General features: G+C 36.6%; 1 protein-coding gene across 8 annotated transcripts; it reads left to right on the top strand.

Annotated features, from left to right (window-relative positions):
• Positions 1–1,283: 1,283 nt before the first annotated feature.
• On the top strand, positions 1,284–25,895 carry ZNF404 (zinc finger protein 404). Of its 8 annotated transcripts, XM_073795971.1 has the most exons (6): positions 1,332–1,363; positions 2,233–2,303; positions 5,717–5,811; positions 15,371–15,430; positions 16,374–16,500; positions 20,648–25,895. In XM_073795971.1, exons 4-6 carry the CDS (start codon positions 15,401–15,403, stop codon positions 22,168–22,170), a joined length of 1,680 nt encoding a protein of 559 aa, XP_073652072.1. In that variant the 5' UTR covers positions 1,332–1,363; positions 2,233–2,303; positions 5,717–5,811; positions 15,371–15,400; the 3' UTR covers positions 22,171–25,895. The 8 variants fall into 8 exon arrangements, with proteins under 8 accessions (XP_033702283.1, XP_073652070.1, XP_073652072.1 ...); XM_033846392.2 differs by lacking the exon at positions 5,717–5,811 and having other exon boundaries at positions 1,284–1,363; XM_073795969.1 differs by lacking the exon at positions 5,717–5,811 and having other exon boundaries at positions 1,327–1,363; positions 2,228–2,303.
• Positions 25,896–26,748: the final 853 nt, after the last annotated feature.

Below are 26,748 nucleotides of genomic sequence, written 5' to 3'. Positions count from 1 at the left end.
GATAAAAACATACAATCTCATAACTAAAGTCATAATCTCACAGGCCTCAAATAGTGCATCATATTATATAATTCCACACATAGTCACAAAAGTACTCAAACTTTTTAATGTTTATTTTAGAAGAGTCTGGGAAATAAAGTTTTATTAGGAGATTAAAATACGTTCAAACTTCCTTTCAAGCTGCCCAGAGAGCTGGGAAAAGAAATGTTCCACTCTCCACTGGGGCCATGGAGGGCTCACATGAGGGAAGGTCAGAGTTCACCGCAGTTTCACCTAAGGTCAGCGGGTACAGTGCTGTTTTCACAAGTCCCACTGGGGAGTTGAGAGAGGAAGAAGGCTGGATTGAAATCTGATTTGATTTGGCTAAGGTGCAGGGCTGCATTATGACCTTTGTTGGCCCCTTCTTCCAAAAAAACAGAAAATAAAAATAATAGTATTTTACGATTGTTTAGGTATAGTAATAATAATAAATGGAGTTTATTTGAATTAAACATTTTCTTTGACCAAAAATTAATGTTTACTTCTGATTTTAAAAGACATTTTTGTAGGCCCCTAAAAGTATTGTGGGCCCTAGGCATTTTGCCTTCTGTGTCTAATGGATGAGTCAGCCCTGCTAGTATGTGTCTTCGGCAAAAGTCAGCCAGACTCGGCCTTTTATGGAAAGAAAGGCAAGTTACTGGGCAGGAGGAATTTCGGGGTGGGGATGGAGGAGCGGGGAGGAAGTGTGCTTAACAAGTTTTATAATATCTCAAAATCTGAAACACAAACCATTTTCACATCCCCACTCTACGAAACAAACCAAACAGAAACAATCCCATACATGGTTACAGACACACAATGGGTCCCACAACATCGTACAGCATGAAAACGCGAACACACCTACACACGCCCAGGCGTTCTTTCTTTAAAACAAATGCATACTTAATGCCAGCTGTGCTCCTGGCGCTACTCCAGGTGATGATGCTACCTGGGCGTAAGGTAAAAGACTAAAGTCCTGTCCTCACAACTCACACGTAGGTAACCACCGTACCCAAGAGCCCACCACCGACTCCTCCTCCTCCTGCTGCACGCAGGTTTGAGGCTCTTAAGTCCCCAAGCGCCTGCTCGGACTGCTACAGTCTGGGCTCATATTCCACTCGCCTTTTCCACGTACGCAGGTCTACCTGAAGGCACAGTCCTCCCGAGGTCGGGTCAACCTCCGCCGCGTGCCGCCACACGCCTGCGCCTGCGCACTCGGAACACCGCGCACTCCCGGCGCCAGGACAGTTCCGGGTGGACTGCATTTCCCAGAAGCCACCGGGCTCGCATCAGCGTCGGTCCCTGCGTCCTCTTCCGGTGGCCGAGCAGCTGTGGTCCCTACGTGGTGAGTAGATCGTATCCAAAGATAAGAATGGGCGGAAGCTTCTATAGTCTCTCACTGCAGCTGGACTGAGACCCGCGGTGGGGGTGACAGGCGCTCAAGGCAAGGACGCTCTGGGCGCGGACGCATCTTCTCGGGCCTCGAGTCTCAGGCTCATGTCTGCGTGAGCAGCAGAGAAAATTTGTATGCCTGTTGAGATATTTGTGTGTGTGTGTGTGTGTGTAGGTGTAGACGTGTCTCCGTGACAATGTGTGCGTTTGTGTGTCATTATTTAACTGGGCGATTGTGCTTATTTAACTGCGTGGCTTATGGATGAGCGAGAGTTGTGTGGCCATGTGGGTTGTCACTGGAACTCTTGGCTCTAGACTTCGCTGATTCCTCAGCCCTCTCCTCTCACAGCCACTTGGGGTCTGGCGCAGATAAAGGAGGGAAGCCAGATTCTGAGCTTTAGAATGGAAGAATGGAGGATCCCAGCAATTGATCATGAGATGAGATTTTCTGAAGCTGGATGCGGCCCCAAGACAGGCTTCTGGGAAGACCTGATAAGGTCCCAGGAGTAGGATACCCTCCTGGGAGGGTCCCCTTAGAAAGTTCCGAGGGGCCAGCTATGTTTCACAACCACAGCATTTCCAAAACTCTGGCCCCAGGAACCTGCTGTGAATTAGACAGATTCCACCCTAGACATCAGTGACGGGGCCTCTCTCACACTGGGAAAGGTCAACGCTGTCCCAGTCTCCTTCCTACTCCCATTTGGTTGTTTGTGGTGGACTGGGTAAAGGGGTATGGTCATGGAGGGAGGGTATTTTGTAAGTGAATGTGCTCTCCAAGAAAATCCTGATGTCTCATGATTGCCTTCTCTGTTCCCAGTGCAGCCTGTCTCGGAAAAAAAAGGATCCTGAGAGAGGAAAGAATTTTTGTTACACAACTAGAAGTTTAAGTTCAGGTGAGTTGGTGTTTCCTCATTATTCATAAAACACACTTTAACTTTAAAGGCATGTAATCCTTCTTTTCCTTCAGCTGAAATGTCCTGCCTGGTACTGACATATCTGTAAATCATATGGCCATGCAGAGGAATCACCCCGTCAGGGTCCCCAAGCCCTTCTCTCCATAATTTATTTAACCTGTGGCCTACTGTTAGCTATTATATTTCTATTTTTGACTAAAAATTAAATTAGTCTATAATGAACATCATTATGCATAGATCTTTATGTTCTATTATAGTCATACCTAAGGATAAATTTCTGGTTTTGAAATTTGAGTCAAATACCAGATATTTATGCTTGTATTCATTGGAACACAATGACAAGAAGATATAGTTGCTATCCTCAAATGACTTGTTATCCAGTAAAAAAATGAAATCAGTGGACCTAGAGACTGTCATACAGAGTGAAGTAAGTCAGAAAGAGGAAAAACAAGTATCATATGTTAATGCATATATGTGGAATCAAGAAAAATGGTACAGATGAACCGGTTTGCAAGGCAGAAATGGAGACACAGATGTAGAGAACAAATGTATGGACATCAAGGGGGGAAAGGGGGGTGGGATGAATTGAGAGATTGGGATTGACATATATACACTAATATGTATAAAACAGATAACTAATAAGAACCTGCTGTATAAAAATAAATAAAATTAAAAAAAAAAAGAAATCAGGATAGGAATAAGTAAGATAGAGGATCTGAAATGCCACTGGAGAAATTCAGGTGACCTGCCTCAGGAGTTGATAGGAAGAGACATCATTTTGTTTATAGCAGCACTGCCAGAACATGATCAAATTATGAGAACTCTGTGAAGAAAAATGGATTTTACACCTTAGCGTTTTTATTCTAGTGATGTTAAATGCATAGTGACAGTAAATGCGACAACTGTATGCAGGACATCTTAGCTAGGAGGACAGGTTCAGAAGCAAAATAAATCTATCAATCAGGAATATATAATAGGAAGCAGCATTGAGACTACCATTAATGTATACAAAACATCATAGCCTCCAGTTTACACAGACATACATTTCTATAGACAAACAAATTAGGGTTGGTTCAAGTACTGGGAACTGATGGAAATGAAGTAAAAATTTTCAGTAAAAACACAGGAACTGTTTTTAGAACAGCATTGGTTCTCAAATGTAAGCTGCATCAGAATCACCTGCAGGGCTTGTTCAAATACAGTTTGCTGGGCCCCAGCCTCAGAATTTCTAATTCAGTGGGTCTGGGATGGAGTTGAGAATCTGCATTTCTGATAAGTTCCCAGAGATAAAATTTTGAGAACCTTTGTTATAGAGTGTACTAGGCTTTATCTTCAGGTTCAGGGATATTAAAGGGGGGAGGAAGAGGTGAGATTTTTTTCCACCTCTCTGGAGAAGAGGTTGCTCCTTTAAAAGATAAAAAACATATCTGTGTGTGTGTGTGTGTGTGTGTGTGTGTGTGTGAAATTAAGGAATGGCTATTGTTTAAAATTTTCTGAAATATACATTTAGGAAAAGGAAGAAAACCAAGGCTATGACACACAAATAAGCAATGTTAATAAATAGGTACATACATTTATATATTTTTTCTATTTATTGATTTCTGTCACTTTTTCTATATATATTGATAAGTACATATATTTTTATAAATATAATCGTATTTTCTATTTGTATGATTTTGTGCATTCGTAACCTGATTTTTTAACAATGTTATTGAGATGCAATTCACATACCACACCATTCAGCTACTTGAAGTGTACAATTTTATACATTTAATATATTCACAGGCTTGTGAAACCATCACCACAGTCAACTTCAGAACATTTTCATCACCCTAAAGAGAAACCCTATTCCCATCAGCAGTCACTCCCCATTTCCTGCAACTGCCCCAGCCATGGTGAACCACTTACCTACCTTCTGTCTCTATTAATTTGCCCCTCTGGACATTTTGTAGAACTAGAATCACACAATATGTGGTCTTCTGTGACCAGCTTCTTTGAATTACCATAATGTTTTCACTGTGATTCACATAGATTCATCCATGTTGTAGCATGTGTCGGAAGTTTCTTCTTTTTTTTTTTTTTTTTGTGGTACGCTGGCCTCTCACTGTTGTGGCCTCTCCTGTTGCGGGATGCGCCGGCTCAGCAGCCATGGCTCAGGGGCCCAGCCGCTCCGCGGTATGTGGGATCTTCCCGGACCGGGGCACGAACCTGTGTCCCCTGCATCGGCAGGCGAACTCTCAACCACTGCGCCACCAGGGAAGCCCTCTTCTTTTTTAAGGCTGAATAACATTCCATTGTATGGATATACCATGTTTTATTTATCCATTCATCAGTTGATGGACATTTGAGTTGTTTCTGCTTCTTAGCTATTATGAATAATGCTGACAGGAGCATTTGTGTACAGGTTTTTGGGTAGACATATATTTTTGTTTCTCTTAGGTATACATTTAGGAGTGGAATTGCCAGGTCATATGGTAACTCGTTTGAGGAACTGTCAGATTGTTTACCAAAATGTCTGTACCATTTTACATTCCCAACAGCCACATGTGAGGGTTCCAATTTCTCCACATTTTCACCAATGCCTGTTATTATCTTTCCTTTTTATTATAGCCATCCTAGTGGGTATGAAGTGGGTCTTGTGGTTTTGATTTGCATTTCCCTGTTGACTTATGATATTGAGGGTCTTTTCACATACTTACTGGCCATTTGTATGTCTTCTTTGGAGAAACATCAGTTCAGATTCTTTGCCCACTTTTTAATTGAGCTTTTGGTCTTTGTAACCTAATTTTTATACTGACATGATATTTTGAATATTTTCATTCCCTTAACAGTTTCTCAAACTTAGCATTTAATGACTTTAATATTTCATTACATGGACACATCAGCTGTTGCTGAGTTTAGAATGCTGAGCACGCCTGCTCTCCATGCTGTACCAATTCTATATCTTGATCAACTTCACTTCTTCCAATTTCTCAGGCCATATGGGAACTTAGGGCTTTGTAACTTCAGGGGTAGTGACGTTTGGGAATGTGGCAACAGTCTCTACTGATAACTGTACTGTCTCAGAAGAACTTGTATAAGGATGTGATACTGAAAAATCATAGAAGCAGAGTCTTTATGATCAAATCTTTAAATTCAAAATGTGATCTCTGGGGCTTTTTTCTTCCCTTAATGTGACCCTCTAGGGAGGTTGAAGTGTTTGAATTTCTGAGGAATTTGAGATTTAAGTGACTGTTCTACTCTATTTTCCTTGAGGCCTCATCACCCTGGTTCCGTGAATGGCTTTCCTTTGGCCTTTCTTATGTGGGACTTCCCCGCCCCTACACCACAGGACTGTGTCTGGATTTGTTGAGAGCTGCAGCATGCCTAAGTTCTATTTCTTTTATGTGCAGGTTTTTCTGTTTCCAAGCCAGGTGTAATTCCTGAATTGGAACAAGGAGTCCAGGCCTAGTAGGTGGAGAGTGTAGTGACAAGAGGATTTGTCCAGGTGAGTCAGGGGAATCCAGAAAAGGGAAAACTATGGAATATCAAAGTTCATGACTGATGACACAGAACCTTGATATTCCAGTATGAGACAATCAACTCAGAGACTTTAAGCCCTTGGAGAAAAAAAAGGCCTCATCATCATACCCCAAATATCACCATATTCATCTTTTATTTCACCCTCCAATCTCAAAGAGAGTGATTAGCTCTATTATAATTTTTATTATAGAAGTAATACATTCTCATACAGTAATTCAGAAAGTACAGAAAAGCTCAAAACGAAGAGACTACTGTAAACATTTTACTCCAAATTTTTTTATCCATCCCTCAATGCACATGCATATATTCATACATGTTATTTTACTTGTCATAACAGGGTAACATTTTGAAATATAATGGTTTTACCCATTATCATCAAATAAAGGTCTCTATCATTTTTTCATGGAAATATATATAATAAAGTATACATATCTTAGCTGTGCATATAGCTTAATGAATCTTTACATTTGAAAACACCACCCAAATCAAGAAATAGAGCATTTCTATCCCCTCCTGGAAGATGTGCTTATGTCCTGTCCCAGTTAGAACGAACCCTCCCCCACAAGAAGTAAACATTATACTGACTTCTATCACTCAAGATGAGATTTGCCTGTTCTTGAACTTCATATAAATGGAATCTCTTGTCTCTGCTGCTTTTTGTCCAAAACTGAACTTTTGAGATTCATACGTGTTGTTTTGTGAATCAGTAGTATTCACAAACCCAAGTGTTGTGTAGTATTCCATTGTATGACCTTACCACAATTTGTTTATTCATTCTTATGATGATGAGTTGTTTCCAATATTTGACAATTATGAATAAACCTTCTATGAAAATTCTTGGACAAGTCTTTTTGTGGACACATTTTCTTGTTTTTCCTGGGAATATACCTGGGGGTGGAAGTGGTTAACTTAATTTACACTCCGACTGCAATGTATGCAAGGTCTAGTTACTTCTCAAACTGGCCAATACTTGATATCGTCAATCATTTTAAATTTAACCATTCTGTTGCATGTGTAGGAGTATCTCATTGTGATTTTAATTTGTATTTTTTTGATAAATAATGTGAGCATCTTTTCATGATACTGCCCATTTTGACATACTCTGATGAACTGTCTATTCAAATCTTTTGTCCATTTTTTAGCCTGGCTTTTGTTCCTTTTCCTATTGAGTTGTAGGAATTTTAGATATATTTTGAATACAAGTCCTTTGTGTGTGTATATAAACCTGTGTGTATGTGTGTGTGTGTGTGTGTGTGTGTGTGTATGTGTGTGTGTGTGTGTAGAGAGAGAGACAGACAGACAGACAGAGAAAGGGAATATCTCCTATTAGCCTGTAACTTCTTATTCACTTTCTTAATGATATCTTATAATGAAGAGATATTCTTAATTTTAACTGAGCTCATTTAACAATCTTTTTCTTTTATGGCTATCGCATTTTTGTTCTGTTTAAAACATCTTTTCCTGGGGAAGAAGGGACAAATCTTCCTTATGGTAGAATTCCAGTTGTTAAGTGTAGAAGGAAAGAGGGACATGGAAAATGGCCATTAGGCAAACACCACAGTAATCGTTGTTTCAGACGAGATCCACTGGTAGATGCTAAAACTAGAGGGTGAAAGTTTGAAGAGAAAAAGGGTTTGCATAGTGTCAGAGGATTCCCCATCACCCATGATATTTATTAACAACAGAGGGAAAGGTAGTACTTTTCTAGTGGGGAAACCCATCAGAAAGCAGTTTCACCAAGTGATCAAGGTTAACATCATCAGTGATAAAGTATTGACATCATGAGCCCTTTCATGTCATACAATGAGAAGGACAGAGCATCACTGTGGTACTGCCAAAAATGCAGAGCCTCATTCCAATTGTGAAACATCAGACAAACCAAATGGAGGGACGTTTGATAACTTAAATGATTTGTACTCCTCCGAAGTGAAGAGGTCATGAATTAGGTGTGATAGACAGACTTTAGGGTGACCGCCATGATTCCTGCCTGCTGGTGTCTATGCCATTGTATAATCCCCCTCCATTGGAGTGCAAGCAGGACCTGTGACTTGTTTCTAACCAATAGAAAATTGATGAGGGGATGTCAGTCCTGTGATTAGGTTACTTTATACGGCAAAAGTAAAGGAGTGTCGCTACTATGGTTACATTATGTCACATAAGACTCCATCATAGGGACTTTCCTGGTGGTCCAGTGGTTAAGACTCTGCACTTACACTGCAGGGGACGTGGGTTTGATCCCTGGTCATGGAACTAAGATCCCACGTGCTGCGAGGCACGGCCAAAAAAAACCAAAAACAAAACAAAAAAAGACTCCATCATAGCATACTGGAGCTAGAGACTCTGCTCGTGGGCTTGATGAAGTAAGGCAGTGTTGGACAAGCCCTTGCAAGAAACTGCAGGCAGCCTCTAGGACCTGAGGTCATTCTCCAGCTGACAGCCAGCAAAAAGTTGAGGCCCTCAGTCATCCAGCCGCAAGCGTATGAATTCTGCCAACAATCTGAATGAAATTGAAAGTGGATTCTTCCCCACTTGAGCCTCTGAATGAGAACACAGCCCAGCTGATACCTTGTTTGCAGCTTATAAGACCAGCATGAGGAGACCATCTATCGAAACTGTCCAGACTCCAAGTTCACAGAAACTGTGAGATAATAAATGTGTGTTGTTTTAAGCTAAATTTGTGGTAATTTGTTATGGTAGTAGTTGAAAGCTATTACCATAAGAAAGACTGTGGAGATTGGAAGAGACTGAGGAGAAATAACAGCTCAATGCAGTGTGGGATCATGTATAGAATCCTGGAAAAGAAAAATGACATTAGTGGGAAAAACTGGTGATATTTGAATAAGGTATGCCATTTGTAGTACTGTACCAATGTTAATGTCCTGGTTTTGACCATTGTCCTATGTAAGATGTTCAAATTAGTTTGAGCGGTATATAGGAAACTGTACTACTCTTGCAACTTTTCTCTAAGTCTAAAGTAAGTGGAAATAAAAATTAAACCAAAAAAAAAGAGAAAATTTTGCCTACCCCAAGATCATGAAGATATTTTCCTGTTTCTTCTTACAGAAAATTTATTGCTTTAGCTTTCACATTTAGGCCTATGATCCATCTTGAATTTACATCTGCATATGTGGTGGGATCAGGGTCAAAACCATTCTTTCCACACAGATTGCCAATTGCTCAGGCATCATTTGTTGAAAAGACTATCTTTTCTGCTCTAAGTCAGACTTTTATTGTTAAAAAAATGTGACTATATATGTACAGGGCTCTTTCTGGACTGTCTATTCTGTTGGTCTGTTTGTCAATCCTGTGTCAGTCCTGCTGTTTTAATTATAGTAGCTTTATATTATGTCTTGATATCTGGTAATGTACATTCGACAACTTTGTTCTTCAAAATTGCCCTGACTGTTCTGGATTCTTAGCATTTCCATATAATTTTAGAATGATTTTCTTAATGTTCTAAAAAAAAGCTGCTGATATTGTTTAGAGATGCATTGAATCAGTAGATCAATTTAGAGAGAAGTGGTCATCTTAAAATAGATTCCTCCAATTCATGAACATGAAATATGTTTCCATTTATTTAATTCTTCTTTAACTTCTTTCCTTAATGTTTTGTTGTTTTCAGTCTAAAAGTCTTGCACCTCTTTTGTTAGATTCATTCCAAAGTGTTTTATATTTTTCATGTTTTTTATGAACTGTTGGGATTTTTAAAATCTCATTTTTCAATAGCTTCGCTTTACTGTAATTGTTTGTTTTATACTGTGACCTTTTATTCAACAAACTTTCTAATAAATTCATGTATTCTAATAGTCTGTAGGATTGAAATTTTTTTTCTATGTACAAAATCATGTTATCTGCAAATAAATATGGATTTACCTCCTTCCTTCCAATCTTCATACCTTTCATTTCACTTTTTTCTCTTATGGTATTGGATAGGTCTTCAAATACAAAGTTAAATGGAAGTGGTAAAAGTGGAGATCCTTGCCTTATTCCTGAACTCAAGACATTAGTCCATATTTTACCTCTCAGTTTTATTCTGTAGATCCCCTTTATCAAATTAAAGAAGTTCTATTCCTAGTTGGCTGAGAATTTTTATCATGAACTGATGTTGAATATTATCAAATGGTTTTTCTGCATGTAATGAAATGATTGAATGGTTTTTCTCCTTTATTATTTAAAGTTTGAAGATTATATTGATTGCTTCTTAAAAATAAAGTGACTTTGCATTTTGAGAATAAATCTCTTGGACATATATATCACTGGCCTCTCCTTGCTAATATTTTATTTAATATACTTGCATCTGTGTTCATGATAGAGATATATTGTAGTTTTCTTTTCTTGTAATGTCATTGTCAGGTTTTGATATCACAATTATGAGGGCCTCAAGACATGGTCCATTTTTATTTGTTTTCTAGAAGATATTGAGTTTGACTGGCATTTTTAATTCCTTAACTGTTTGGAGAATTTGCCACTGAAGCCTCTGGGCCTGACATTTTATGGGAAGGTCCTTAATTAATATAGATTTAATTTCTTTAATAAATATAACAATATTCAGATTTTCCATTTTTTATATCAGTTTCATTGAATTGTTTTCAAGAAATTTTAAAATTTCTTCTACATTTTCAAGTTTATTGTCGTAGAGTTGTTCATAAAATTCTGTTGTCAATTTAATAATGTCTATAATATATGTAGTGATATCTCCTTTTATAGTCCTGATATTGGCAATTTTTTCCTTGAACAGTATAGCTAGAGGTTTATTAATCTTATCTCTTCAATGAAATAACTTTTGGCTTTATTGGTTTTTCTCTGTTATAGATCTGGGTTTTTTATGCCACTCATTTTAGTATGTTTTACTTTCTGTAGGCTTAATTTGCTTTCCCTTTTCTAGCTTCCAAAGGTAGATCATTGATTTTTAACCATACTACTTTTATAAAACATAAATTTATGTTTGGGTGAAGGGGATCAAAGAGTAATAAGAAAGGAAAATAATAAGTGGGCAATCATTATAAATGCTCATGCTATCTACTGGGAGAAAATAAATTATGGGTTTATTTGGCATTGTAGTAATTTGACAAAGGATTTTCATAATAATTTCACTACTAATTGATTTACTATGTCAATGTCTTTAGTACACCTAGTATTTACCAGTGGTGATTAGATAATGAATGGCATTTATCTGCAGCATTTGTAAAAACAAAACAAAAACAAAAAATATATATTTAAAACTAAAAATATCATTGTAAACATTGGTTTGACTGCATCTCACAAGCTCTGTTATGCCATACTTTTATTATCATTTAGCTCCAAATATGTTCTAGTTTCCATTATGATTTATTCTTTGACCTGTACTTATTTCAAGTGAATTTTTATATTTGGAAACATTTGAGAAATACCTGTTTTTGAGTTCCAAAATATACATTCTTTGATATTAATCCTTTGAAGTTTATAGATACTTATTTTATGGCCCAGAATATTCTGAAAAATATGCAAAGAATGTGTAGTCTGTATTTTGGGAGTATAATGTTCAATTGGGTCATTTTGGTTATTCCTGTTCAACCTGCTATGGCCTTGTTGATTTTTTTTTCTCTTCCTGTTATCAGTTACCAATGGAGGGTATAAAAAATCTCTAAAGTTAATTATAAACTTGTCCTTTAATTCTGTTGACTTTTGCTTTTGAAGCTATCTTATTAGCAGTATAAGGAATGTAGGATAACTGTTATATTCTTGTTGAATTGTAGGAAATATCTCTTTATTACTTATAATACTTCTTGCATTTAAGTCTATTTATCTGTTGTTAATATACCAGTGTGCTTCTAATTACTGTCTAATATACTTTTCCACTCTTACTTTTAACATATCTGTGTCTTTAAAGTATGTTTCTTATAAGCAGTGTAATTGATCCTGTTTTTAATTTAATCTGAAAATCTTAGTTTTTAATTGCAATGTTTAGTCCATTCACATTTTATTACAGTTACTGATATAGTTTGGTTTAAATATGCCATCTTGCTATATGTTTTCTGTTTATCCCATTTATTCTTCATTTCTTTATTCCTCCTTTCCTGCCTTCTTTTGAATTAATCAGGTAGTTTTCATTATTCCATTTAATCTCCTCTATTAGCAATTTTAGTTGTGCATCTCTGTATAATTCTTTTAGTAGTTACCTGAGCTATTATAGGATGCATCTTTTTTTTTAACATCTTTATTGGAATGTAATCGCTTTACAATGTTGTGTTAGTTTCTGCTGTATAACAAAGTGAATCAGCTATATGTATACATATTTCCCCATATAGGGTGCATCTTTAATACAGTCTTCTTTAAAATATGGTTTTTAGGGGACTTCCCTGGCGGTCCAGTGGTTAAGACTCTCCACTCGAAATGCAGGGGGCACGGGTTCGATCCCTGATTAGGGAGCTAAGATCCTGCATGCTGCATGGCACAGCTGAGAAAAAAAAAAAAAAGTAGGGTTTTTTAACCACATATCAAATAACATAAGAACATTTCAATAGTTTAAATCCATTTATGCTGATATTGTCATTCCTTCTTCCAGTAATACAATCTTCACAAAGCATTCTAGTTTTGGTTCCTTTAAACAGTCCATTTGTTTAGTCATATCAGTCATATATTTACTTGTCCACAGCTGTTCATTGCTTTTTGGCACATTCATGCTTCCATCTAGGATTATTTTCCTTTAGCCTGACTGCTGTCCTTTACTATTCTTGTATTGTGGGTCTGTTGATCAGAAATTCTCTCAGCTTCTGTTCAAAAAAATCTTTATTTTACCTTCATTTCTGAAAGATATATTCTCCAGGCATAAGATTCAGAGTTGTCAGGGGTTTTTCTTTCAGCACTTTGAAGATACGATTCCATTTTTCAGGCCGCTAAAGTTTCTGTTGAGATAAGAACTATTTTTGTTGTTGTTTATTTATAACTGATGTCTTTTTTAAACTACATACTTTCAAGATATGTTTTTCAATTTTGTTTTTCAACAATTTGGCTATGATATGCCTGGGTAAGAATTTCCTTATTTTATCTGGTTAGGTTTGCTGAGCTTTTTGATTTATGTATCAAGGTATTTCATGAGATTTGGAATGATTTTGTCCATTATTTCTTCAAATCAATTTTCCGTTCTATTTCTTTTAGGTGTTCAATTCCACATTTTGTCTGTTTCTTGTACTTCTCTTACATTCAGCTCTGTTCTTTCTTTTCCTCTCTGCATAAGATTATTGTTAATTTGACTTTATGTTAATTAATACCATTTTCTGCTGTTAAATCCATCCAATACATTTAAAATTTTTGATATTATATTTTTATAACTATAAAATGTTCATGTGGGTCTCTTTTTTATGATTCTACTAAATCTCTATTGATATACTCCGTTTTGCATTCCATTTTGTCCATCTTTTCCTCTATTTTCTTTAGCATGTTAATCATAATATCTTCAAGTCCTTGTCTACTAGCTCCATTGTCTGGATCATCTTTGGGTTTATTTCTATTGAGATTTTTCTCTTGATTATCAGTAACTTTCCTGTTTCTTTGCATTTTTCGTAAGTTTTATCATATACTGGCATTGTTGATAATATAGAGACTCTGGATTACGTTATCTTCCTTTAATAAGTCTATGTCAGGGTTTCTCAACCTTAGCACTGTTGATATTTTTGACCAGATAATTCTTAGCTGTGGTGGGGGGCTTTCCTATGCCTTGTAGGATGGTCAGCACCATCCCTGATCTCCACCCACTAGTTACAGTAGCACCCCTCCACACATTTTGACAAACAAATATGTCTCCAGACATTGCCAAATGTGCCCTGGGGGGCAGGATCACCCCCTATTGAGAACCAGTGATCTGCGCAATCATTTTCAGTATCTATTTCATTTTCCATTATATGAATGAATACACTTTATTGAATTAACTACCCATCTAAGTACATTTAGATTTTTCTCCAGCGTTTTTTTTTTTCATTTTAACTAGTGTCTATCATCATATTCCTTTATACATCTCTAGGCACATCTTACAGTTATTTCGTTTAGGTGAAGTCTCAGAAACGGCCTTTCATCATTAAATTCTTCTTATGCACAATTTTTCGTACATGTCTCAATTGCACTAGGTTTGCACAGGTTTATAGGACAGCATGAGAATGCTCTTTTCCCTACAGCCTTACTAATATGTGGTGTATCATCAACTTTTAAAATCTGACAGTTGAATACCTGTAAAATTGTACTATCTTTGTTGCTTTAAAACATCTCTTTAGTATATCTTTTGACAGGTGCTGTCTTAATTATTTATGTTCAGGTTTCATATAATGAAACAAAAAATCTGGGTGTCAGAGACAACAGTTCAAAAAAAAGTTGACTTTATAATTATAGAAATGTGATTGAAAACACCACTTCTACTTATAGTTTGTGATATGGGAAAATACCTTTACTTCTTTGAGCTTTTATTTCCTCATCTGTTGAATTGAGTTAATAAGTACATTTCAGGATTAAATGTTAATGTGTATAGCGCAGCTATCACATAGAAGGTTACAAATATCTATGTATTACTGTATGGCTTTAGTGAGTATGAATTCACATCTCCCTGTGAGTACTGGGTGGCAGTGATTCATGCCAGCAAGCAAAGTGGATCCTGATAGGGAAATCCAGGTTGGTCAGCCCAGAGGACCTTGGAGTCAAGTTCTGGCTTCACGTGGGCAGACAGTTTTATGGTGGTCAAGTTTTCCAAGTTGGTCCCTACTCTTTTCTGCCTTTTTAAAAAATTTATTTCTTTTTATTTTTGGCTGCATTGGGTCTTCTTTGCTGCGCGCAGGCTTTCTCTAGTTGCACCGAGTGGGGGCTACTCTTCATTGCGGTGGCTTCTCTTGTTGTAGAGCACGGGCTTTAGGCACATGGGCTTCAGTAGTCGTGGCACGTGGGCTCAGTAGTTGTGGCTCGAGGGCTCTAGAACACAGGCTCAGTAGTTGTGGCTCACGGGCTTAGTTACTCCACGGCATGTGGGATCTTCCCAAACCAGGGCTCGAATCCATGTCCCCTGCACTGGCAGGTGGATTCTTAACCACTGCGCCACCAGGGAAGTCCCTGTTTTCTGCCTTTTGTCTGGCAGAGTCCAGGTCCACCTTGAGGACATGAAGGTTGTTGAAGTTTGTGTTGTATGGCCTGGTCTCAACCCTGGAAGGTAGGGCTGAATTGGGGAGGATCCGCTTAGTGTGACTGGACAACCCAAGCTGGGTACATCTGGCATGATCAGAATGAGAAATAGGCCAGAGGGGCGTGTCTGGATCTGGCTTTGGTTCAAGAGAGCCTCTGCTCTGTATCCACGCTTGTGAGGCTTGTTTCCCAGACACAGGAAAGGGTTTGAGTTTGTCTGGACTCTGTCTCATATCCCCTGACATGTGTTTATGTGTTTGGGAGGGCAGAGAGTGGGCAAGGATGGCGAGAAACAGGAATAAAGAAGAAAAAAGAGAGGCTCTCTTACCTTAATTTTGGGAGTTCTGAGCTACATTGGGTTTCAAGGCTTCTTTTTCCTCCCTCAGCTCTGGCTTCTCTGGACTCAGCTTCTGAGGATGATTGGCAGTTCCAAAACCATGGGCCAGGTAAGTGGATGTCTCTCCTTCCTGAAATATTACAATTTTAATTCAGATAATATTTCCATTCTTTATCCCAAAACCTCCTTCCTAGGAAAGCTGTATCTCAGCCTGTTTCACAGTTGCTGCCTTTACAGAGAAGGATGGTGTCCTCCCTATTTGCTCCCTTTTTTCAAACTGATTTTTTCAGTTTTTCATCAAATGAGTTATTCCTCTTCTATATGTTCAGTCTTCTCTCGAGAGCAGTGTTGGAGCAGTAAAGGGGTGAAGTACCTTGAAGGAAGTATTTTAGCTTCCCTTGTTAGGTTTGTAGTTTCATTGTATAGAAATGGTGGTCCTCTTTGACCAGAAGAGGGAGAACTTTCTCCATAGTTTTCCAGGTAGATAAGGGAGAATTTGGTTTCGAATGGTCTCAGTCTCAGTGTTAGATGAGATCTCAGCTTTGAAAAGCTTTTAGGTTTGGGTTGAAATGGGATTGGTGCCTGCCTACAGAGAGGAGGGGTTCTGGCTAAGGAATCACTGAGAAGTGAATAGGGTTCTGAGGCCCATTTTGTAGGGGAAGAGAGATTGCTTGGCTTGAGTCACTCAGTGTTGTTCTGGATCATTCTACATTAGTGTGTTCTAACTCAAGAACCAGAAGTTCAGTAAAGGATTGTAGAAAGGGAAGATGAGAACCACATCTGGTGGATAATACTGAACTGTGGGGAAGAGGTTAAAGAAAATTTTGAAAATTAAAATTAAATGTTTTGTGCTCCAACAGGATTCTTCAAGATTGGGTAGGGAATCTACTTCAGATATGCTAATTTATTTATTATTTATTCTGATCTACCCATGTCATGATCTTTAACTTCAGCCTACTTGTTTTTATATATCACCCCCTACTGCAACTCAATATTCCATCTTGAAATTCTTTTTCTACTTTTACAAATAATACATGAATTTATCATTTCAGGTGCCACTGACATTCAGTGATGTTGCCATAGACTTCTCTCAGGAAGAGTGGGAATGCCTAAACTCAGATCAGAGGAACTTGTACAGAGATGTGATGTTGGAGAATTATACTAACTTGATATCACTGGGTAAGGACATCTGCCTGAAGTAATGTAGAATCTGCTATCTGGAATATCCACTTTTTCTACTGTATATTTTATGCTCTGTGCTAAGAAACTAGCGAAATTTCCATATTCTCAAAGGACTATTTTGGGCTTTGTTAGATTGAAATAAGCACCTTCATTCAGCACCTAAATCTTTTTTAAAATTTTATTTATTTATTTATGGCTGCATTGGGTCTTCGTTGCTGCATGTGGGCTTTTTCTAGTTGTGGCGAGCAGGGGCTACTCTTCGTTGCAGTACGCAGGCTTCTCATTGTGGTGGCTTCTCTTGTGGAGCATGAGCTCTAGGTGCACGGGCTTCAGTAGTTGTGGCACGCGGGCTCAGTAGTTGTGGCTCACAGGCTCTAGAGTGCAGGCTCAGTAGTTGTGGCGCATGGGCTTAGTTGCTTCGCAGCATGACAGCACCTAAATCTTCTCTGTCCTTCATTTACCTTCCTACCTCCTTCTGATCCATGCTGCAGTTGCTTTTTCTAAATGACCAAAGGATTGAATTCTGGGAATTTTCTGCATAACTACTGGCAAAGAAAACAAATGTCAAATTGTGTGTATTTTCATAATGTCAATAAATATTCTATTTTAATTGCCAATCCACCTACATGGAGAACAGGTAACATAGAGTCCTGGTTTTCTCTTTATTACAGATGAGACTTTGTAATTTTTACAGTGGTAGGATGAGTCAAGATCATTATCTTTTTGAGTATTTTCTGTTATAGCAGTGAGAATGTTGGCTTTCAGTAATTTGATAGATTCTACTCAGAAGTGTCTTTGTTCAGTTTTTGGACAATACTTGACCGTTCTCTCCAGTTATACCTACGTTAGATCTTTTGAGAACTTCTCTCTCTAGAAATTCACTTTGATTGTCTTTTATAACTTCCAGTTACCTGTTGCAATTCTTTTATTTACTGTCTTTTTATTACTATTTTTTATGTTTTAATTATTTATTCTTATTTATTTATTTTTGCCTGTGTCAGGTCTTAGTTTCAGCATGTGGGATCTTTCATTGCAGCATGCGGGCTCTTCATTGAGGCGAGCAGGCTTCACCCTAGTTGTGGTGTGTGGGCTCCAGAGTGAGCAGGCTCAGTAGTTGCAGCATGTGGGCTTAGTTGCCCCTCGGCATGTGGGATCTTAGATCCCTGACCAGGGATCAAACCCATGTCCTCTGCATTGGAAGGCAGATTCTTAACCACTGGACCACCAGAGAAGTCCCTGTTTTTTTTTAAATTTAATTTATTTTATTTTTCTTATGTTGGCTGCATCGGGTCTTAGTTGCGTGCAGGCTCTTCGTTGTGGCGTGCGGGCTTCTCTCTAGTTGTGGTGTGCAAGTTTTCTCTTCTCTAGTTGTGTCACATGGGCTCCAGGGCGCATGGGCTCTGTAGTTTGCGGCACCTGGGCTCTCTCTTTGAGGCATGTGAGCTCAGTAGTTGTGGTGTGCAGGATTAGTTGCCCCGCGGCATGTGGGGTCTTAGTTCCGCAACCAGGTATCGAATCCACATCCTCTGCATTGGAAGGTGGATTCTTTACCATTGGACCATCAGGGAAGTCCCTCATCTGTTTTTTAAACTCTTCCATCAGTAGTTATTTTGGAATTCTTGTATGCCTTCATTGTTTGGTATCATCTGTGGGTCTACTTCTATTGTTTCTGTTTTTTCCTCTTGTTATTTGTCATATGGTAATGCCTCTCCAAGTTACTAGTAATAGTGATCGTGTGCTGGACATTGTGTACAAAAGAACTGAAGAGATTCTAGATAGTGGTATCTTCCGCCAGAGAGAACTTAACATTTTCCTCTCTGGGTCTGATAGAATAGCAGATATTAAGCTGGGTCAGTGCTGGTTTTCAGTTTGGTAATACTCAACTACCTCTTTTTTATCACTGTGCTCAGAATCAGTGAGTTTCTCTAGGGGAAAAGCGGTGGTAGATCTTCACGGCTAATTCACCACTCCTTTAATGGCTCTTATCTGTTTGGATTTTAAATTTACTCTCCCAATGGATCTTTTATTTCCAGAAGAAATGCTGACAATTAATAAGCTAACCATCCATTTGGTAAGTTAGGAAGAGCACAACAGACTTAAAGAAAGTGGAAGAAAGGAAATAATAAAGGAAAGAACAGAAATTAATGAAATAAAAACTGAACATATAAAAGAGCAAGTCAAAACTATAAATTTGGTTATTTCAAAGAATTAATAAAATTGGTGCAACTCTCTCAACGTGAATCTATGTAAGAAAAAAGGGGGCCTCATTACAAATCCTGAAACCTTGAAAATATGATGCTAATTTTGATAAACATTATGCCAAAAACTGAAAAATCGAATGAAATAAATTATTAGAAAATTTTAATCTACAAAACAAACACTCAAGAAAAAAATTGAAAATATGAAAACTCTCACAGGCACTAAAGAAACTGCATCAGTCATCAAGAGCCTTCCCACAAATTGGAAGATTCAGGCCTGGATGGTTTGTCATTAAAGTGCAAAAGTTTGAACATGTAAGAATTTGGGGGAAATTTTCCCCATGACCTCTTATATGTGGATTCTGACAAAGGATAAAGCTACAGAAAAGTAAGAGATGACTAGAAAATAGCTACTTGAAAATACAGAGTATATTTATAATAGCTCTCTAAATATCCTTGTCTACTAATTCTATTATCTGTGTCACTCCTTGCTCTGTTTCTTTTTCTTGATTTTTCTCCTAGGAAGGGTTATATTTTCCTACTATTTTGCATGCCTGATAATTTTTGTATTAGGTGCCAGACATTGCAACGTTTACTGTGTTGGAATGCTGGATTGGGGGACTTTGTTCTGGGATTCAGTAAATGGGACTTGTTGATCCTTTCATGGTTTGCTTTTAAGCTCTATTAAGCTGGGTCCAGAACAGCTTTTAGTCTAGGGCTAATTTGGCCCCGCTACTGAGGCAATAAAGTGTGAGAGATTAGAGTCAGAGAGAGATAGTTGGTAACTGTTGCATAATTTTCAGAAACTAGATCATTATTTTACTCAGTTGCCTTCTCCACTGACCTTGATTTTTATCCTTACTTACCTTGATTTTCATCCAAGTTACCTTTTTTAATTCACTATTTTATTCTACAGTTCATTATTTAATACTTACCTTGTGGTAGAACTTGTTTTTCAGTGGTAGTTGAAAGAAGTTTTGAATTCATACTTGAGCTTTAGAATAAGAAAATAAATAGTAAGACAAATGAGACAATAAATATGTACGAGAGAAAAGCATCATGAAGACAAAGAATTAGATGTTGGAATATAGAATAAAGGATATGAATTTACTTACAGTTAGCAGAGCCAGCCTTTCTGAGGAAGTGATTTGTAACACCTGAAGACAATCATTTAGAGAAGCCACCTAAGAGGATTCCTGCAAGGTAAAGCATCCGTGTGAAGCCACAGGCAATGGGAAAAGTTGCAGTATGTTCTAGTAGCTGAAAAGATGCAGTGTGGTCAGATATAGGGGAAAAGATGTCAAGGGCTTGAAATGAATTTGTAGAAGTAAGACAGAGTCTTCTTATTTATGGTTATGTGCTTGGGTTTCACTCTAAGATAAAGACAGACCATTGAAAAAATTACATAGAGAGCCATCTGGTAGAGAATATTAAAAATGTAGATGACCAGGACCTACTCACAGATTCTGATTCACTCAGTCTCAGTGGATATCTAAAGGGTAGTATATACATACATCACGCCCTCTTTGAACCATTATTATAAAACTTCTTACTACACCCCTCCAGGTTGGCACACACAGTTTTGAGGACATTAGCCTGCTGTTGCCCCCTGTGCCTGGCAAAGCAAATAAAGCTATTCTTTTCTGCTTCAACTCTCTCAAAAGAGAAGGGTTGTATATGTAAGAAATTCCTGTGGAAATACTGATCCACAACTAAATATGAGAACTACTGATTTTTCTCTTTGCCTATTCACAAACTTTACATTCTCATGTTAGCTTTAATAATTTTCTGAGCCCTTCTTGCCTTTAAAAAATTTCATCACATTTTTTAGAATTTTATGACCCTTTTACTTCTAATGGATATACTTGTCAATTTATTATTATTCTTACTATATTTCCCCTTGTACAAGAAAAATAGCATTTGTTTGTTCTCTCATTTTCTTTCAGACATTGATTTCACAAGTGAGAGCAACAAATTATCTTCAGAAAAAAGCAGTTATGAAGTAACTTCATACCATCGGGAGACAATGAATAGAAGTAAAACCTTCAACGTTATGGCGTTTATTTTCAGAAATGACTCACAGAACAGAACTAAATTTGAAAGACAACAGAAACCTAAAATGGGATATTTTAATCACATGATATTCAGGAAACATATATCCCTTCCTCTACATCAAAGACTTCACACTAAAGAGAAGTCATATGAATGTAAGGAATGTAGAAGGGGCTTTAGGAAATATTCACACCTTATTGAACATCTGAGAGACCATAGTGGTGTAAGACCCTATGAATGTAAGGAATGTGGAAAGGTCTTTATAGTTCTCCAGCATTTTATTAGACATAAAAAAAGTCACACTGATTTGAAACCCTTTGAATGTAATGGATGTGAGAAGGCCTTTAGGTTTTATTCCCAGCTTATTCAACATCAAATAATTCACACTGGTGTGAAACCCTATGAATGTAAGCAATGTGGGAAGGCCTTTAGACGTCATTCTCACCTTACTGAACATCAGAAAATTCATATTGGTTTGAAACCCTACAAATGTAAGGAATGTGGGGAAACTTTTAGGTTGTACCGACATATGTGTCTCCATCAGAAAATTCATCATGGTGTGAAACCCTATATTTGTAAGGAATGTGGAAGGGCCTTTGGTCATCGTTCAAGTCTCTATCAGCATAAGAAAATTCATTCTGGTGAGAAACCATATAAATGTAAACAATGTGGAAAGGCCTTTGTTCGCAGTTATCTACTTATTGAACATCAGAGAAGTCATACTGGTGAGAAGCCTCATGAATGTAAGGAATGTGGAAAAGCCTTTAGTAGGGGCTCAAGCCTTCTTAAACATAAGAGAATTCATAGTAGCGAGAAACTCTATGATTGTAAGGAATGTGGAAAGGCCTTCTGTAGAGGCTCTCAACTTACACAGCATCAGAGAATTCATACTGGCGAGAAGCCCCATGAATGCAAAGAATGTGGGAAGACTTTTAAGCTCCACTCTTACCTTATTCAACATCAGATCATTCACAGTGATTTGAAACCATATGAATGTAAACAATGTGGGAAAGCCTTCAGTCGTGTTGGAGACCTTAAAACACATCAGTCAATTCATGCCGGGGAGAAACCTTATGAATGTAAGGAATGTGGAAAAACCTTTAGACTTAATTCTCAACTAATTTATCATCAGACAATCCATACTGGTTTGAAACCATATATATGTAAAGAATGTAAGAAGGCCTTCCGTTCTATCTCAGGTCTTTCTCAACATAAGAGAATTCATACTGGTGAAAAACCTTATGAATGTAAAGAATGTGGTAAGGCCTTTAATCGTAGCGATCGACTTGCTCAACATCAGAGAATTCATACTGGTGTGAAGCCACATAAATGTAAGGAATGTGGGAAAGCCTTTACTCGTTGCTATCAACTAACTCAACATCAAAGATTTCACATTGGCGAGAAAGTCTTAATGTAATGAGAGTCAGAAAGCCTTTAGCCATGACACATCCTTTAACATTTATCACTATTCTACCACCTAACGATATGGTAAAGATTAAATTATTTAACATAAAATATGATTGTTTGGAAGGGCATCTGGCACAGAGTATTTGCTTACTAAATCTTGTATCATTCTTTAATGATAATTACTAGTATTACTATAAATAAATTCATGTGGAAGGAAGACCCTGTGAGCATATTTTAAAAATCTATCATCACTCATCCATATTTCATTTCAGATAATTAATTCTGGACAAAATCCAATAGAATGTTTTAAACAAGAAACTTTTTTATTCAAAGCTCATCCCCCTGAAGATTAATAACGGTAAGAAACCCTATGCTTCTGAATATTCAGAATATAGCTGTTGAAAAATTGGAAAGTGGTTTGAAGAAATTTTTTTATAATAATTTCTATAATACAGATAACATACAATCCACATTCCCTACAACTCATGGAAATTAGAGATTAACAATGGGTAGCCAAAAGACAGATGTTGACTTGGAGAAGGTTTCCTCAAGTATTTGAAAAATGTTAAATTTACATAAAAGGTACAACAATGGTACAATGAAGGTTTATTTACCCTCCACCTATATTTAGTATCTCTCTCTCATGAAAATGTATATATACAGATTCACATATATTATAGATTTTATATATATATAATTTTGCTGTGCCTTCTGAGTGAATGTTTTAGGTATCACTTCACCTCTAAAAAAAATCAACATACAACTCAAAAATACAACTGCTAGATTTAAAGATTATCTTCTACATGACCACTAAGCCACTGTCACCTAAAAAACAACAGTAGACCTATAATATTCTGTAATATTCATCCCATTTACAGAATTCTCCAATTTTTTAAAGAATGTCTTTTGAAAGTGCTGGCTTTTTTTTTTTTAAGCCTAAAACCAAACTAAGGTCACATATTTTATATGATTATGGCTATTGAGTCTCTTTTGGTCAAACACTTATCCTCTACCTGTTTTGTGACAAACTTTTTGAAGACTCAGGAGAAGTAACCATATAATGTTGCACATTCTGTATTTGTACTAATTTTTCTCTGAGTGGGCTTAAGTTGTTTCTCTATCCCTCGCATTTATTCTGAACTGGATGTTATGTCTAGAGGCTTGATTAGGTTTCAGATTAAACATTTTTGACATGATAACTTCATAGATAATATTGTGTACTCAATATTGTAAAATAACAGGTGGCACATAGTGAAGCTATGTTTGATCTCTTGATTCATGTATTGACCACCAGCTCTCTCCATTGTATCAGTACTAGTTTTTTGGGGATTTTTTTGTTTTTTGCAATTAAGAAGTAGCCCACAGAAAGTCACATCACCATTCCACTTGGAAATTTAAACAGTCTTGAGTATTTTTAAAGAAATTAAGACCAAAAAAAACACCATCATCTTTCATATTTACCCACATATTTACCTTTTCACATGATCTTCATTCCTTCCCAATGATCTAAATTTCTATCTGGTATCATTTCCCTTCAGCTTGAAGAACTTAATTTAGCACTTCTTGGAGTATATGTCTGCTGGTGGTGAATTTTCATTGTTTCTTTTACTGAAATGCTTTGTTCCTGAAGGATTTTTTTTTCTTGCTATAGAATCCTGGGTTTTGTTTTATATATTTTTTAAAAAGATATTATATCACTGACTGCTGGCCTCTATAGGTTATGAGAAGTCATTTGAATTATTTTTCCTCTGTGTGTAATGTGTCATTTCCCTCTTTGTGCTTTCAAGATTTTCTTATTACCTTTAGTTTTCAGCTGTTTGAGCATGATGTCCCTTGGTATAGTTTTCTTTGTGTTAATCCTTTTTGGGGTTCTCTGAGCCTCTGAAATCTGTACACTCATGCCTTTCACTAAATTTCAGAAAACTTTGGCCATTATATCTTCAGATATTTTTTCTGCCCTTACTTCTCCTTCTGGGGTTCCAAGTAGTCATATGTTAAATCTTTTAATATTGTCCTACAGGTCACTGGCTCTGTTATTTATCTTCAGCCTTTTTTTTTTTTTTTCAGTTTTTCAGATTGGATAATTTCTATTGCTCACTTACTCTTTTTTCTGTCCTCTCAATTCTGCTGTTAAGCTTATCTATCAAATGTTTATTTTCAGATATTGCATTTTTCAATTCTAGAATTTTTCTTTAGTACTTTTTTATAGTTTCTGTTTCTTTACTAAGATTTCCTACTTCTTCATTGCAAGCATATTTTTACAGTACTTTTGATTACAGTGAATTTTTTCTATGTTGATTCATCTAGAAAATATGTAAAATTATTTTCATTAACTTATTAAAAGTTTCAGTTTCAACAAATGTTCCTACCCTTTTAGCTAGGTCACAAGAAACGCTTTTCCTTTCCTTGGAGTTTCAGGTTTTGTTTGTTCATATGCAGCATGATATGGTAAGAAAACATAAATCACATTGTCATTTGGGGAGATTTTGATTATGAAATACTTGGCAAGTATTTCTCTTAAGTCTCAAAGTTCAAAGTATGGTAAATCTTTGTAAAACTCTGTCATCATTCAACCAATGCGCATTGGCAAAAAACATAAATAAATTCATTGTTTCCTCTTTCAACAGTTCCATAAAGTAATAATGATTCATAATATTTATGTGTATATTCTAAACCATTACTTTTCATACTGTGAAGAAAGCAATTAGGAAGACATTAGTCTCTTGCCTTAAAATTCCAAGGAATCCACATTTTTAGTGTAACATTGTCGGAGCACTATCCATTGTGATAGAAATTATTTTTTTTCATACCTAGTGGGAACTGTTTTTTGACATATATAAAAAATTCAAAAATATCTGTGCTATGAATCTGATTTTTTAGGCTGCAAATTCACAAAATTTCCTTTTGATTTGGAAGCCTTTTGTGATACAATGTACCCAGAGTATTAAATGGGCAGTATCTCATATTGTACAACTCATCTGAAACTAAAGAAGAATATGTGTAGCTTTACAAATTTTAAGTTAATTGATTTTTGATATTGTTAGAAAGAACTTGTATTCTAAGGGCAGTTGTTGGGTGGCTTAATTGAAGATTCTTTTCACTTTTTATAAAATATAATTTTTAGTCTTTGCTCATAAAATCATAATAAAATTTCCACAATTAAACTAATCATTTATCTTGCTATCTCTCCATCTAAAAGTTGATTCCTTTTTTTGGGCAAGACCCAAAGCCATTTTATAGCTAGACAGAGTTATAAGCTCAGATTATGTTTAAAATTTATTTAAAGTTTTCATTGCACACTTAATTCAGATTTTAGGCAACTAATTTCATCTATTCCTATTTGCTTATCAAGAGGAAATTTCTCATCAAACTTACTAGTATTTGCTGAAAATGTCTCACAATATTTTCCACTTCATTAACTTAAATGTTCTTTTTTTCCATAATCAAACAGCTTTTTTGATTTGCTCTGTCACAGCAAATTGCAATTGTCATTCATCATGAAATTCACAGTATATCTTCTTCCAGTCTCTTATTTTTAACTATTCTGGCCATAGTACTTAATCCACTTGATTCTGCATCAGTAGTATGCTTTCATTTAAAATTTTTTAAATGTCACTTATTTTTTAAAACTAGAATGCTAATTTAAATTAAAGTAAGTTACCAATTATTTCCTTCATATCAGTGTAACTCATGTTGTCTTCATAAAATATTCAAATAAATACATCAATTTCTTGACACCAACTAGATCAGTGATGTGTTTATGTGTGATATTAGACACAACATATACATACAACATGCACAGTATAATACAAAAATCTATGCAGTGCAGTGACTAAAGTGAAATGCAGTCTTACCAAAACAAAGTTGTCAGTGATGGGAAAATATCTGGCACTGCTTCCGTTTTTAAATTTAGATAAAATTTAAAGGTCAGTTCTTCAGTCACACTAACCTTGTGTCTTACAAAGTTCAATCTGGTGGTAATACAGAATATATTAGACATAGTGTGGGAACGAGAGAAAAATACTGAATGCAAGGTGTCTGCAGTATTATTAGTTATTGCAATAATCCAGATTGGACATAAGGAAGATCCACTACAGCTGTGATGGTAGGAAAATGTCAAATATTTTTCATATGTTAAGTAGAATCAGCAGGACATAGTGATCAATAGGATGGGAGAGACCAAAAATTCCAGAAAGATCTTAAACACTGTAAGCCCACTGTATACCTGTAAGCCCACATTTCAGTTATCTAATTCCAGCCTGCTAGATATTTTGTACCAGTACTGGTGTCCAGGAAGTTGGGTTCCATCATTGGTATTTTAATTAGGGGCCAAGTCTGCTAATTATTCCCAATATTCATCTCCCTTTCTTCCAATAATAATAGAACCATCTCTTTTTTATTTGCTCATTTGGAGCCACTTAGGATCATGATTGTTTTTCTCCAATTTATTGGTCCATGGATTTTCAATTATGGCCAATTGGAGATAACTGGAATTGTGTGGCAGTTTGGGGAACTTTCCTTAAATGTGCCTGGTTCATCCCCTTTGCTTTCTTCCTCCATGCCTCCATTCTGCTGCCTGGATTTGAAT

The sequence above is a fragment of the Tursiops truncatus genome, chromosome 19 (genome assembly GCF_011762595.2).
Source record: "Tursiops truncatus isolate mTurTru1 chromosome 19, mTurTru1.mat.Y, whole genome shotgun sequence".
NCBI classification, from domain to species: domain Eukaryota; kingdom Metazoa; phylum Chordata; class Mammalia; order Artiodactyla; family Delphinidae; genus Tursiops; species Tursiops truncatus.
The sequence above is the reverse complement of the archived record's forward strand: the minus strand, read 5'-3'. Positions and strand labels throughout refer to the sequence as shown.

Coding starts and splice junctions, on each gene's coding strand:
- ZNF404 (XM_033846392.2), top strand. CDS start 15,401: ATGATTGGCAGTTCCAAAACCATGGGCCAG. Junction 15,431..16,373: donor GTTCCAAAACCATGGGCCAG/GTAAGTGGATGT, acceptor TTATCATTTCAG/GTGCCACTGACATTCAGTGA. Junction 16,501..20,647: donor TACTAACTTGATATCACTGG/GTAAGGACATCT, acceptor ATTTTCTTTCAG/ACATTGATTTCACAAGTGAG.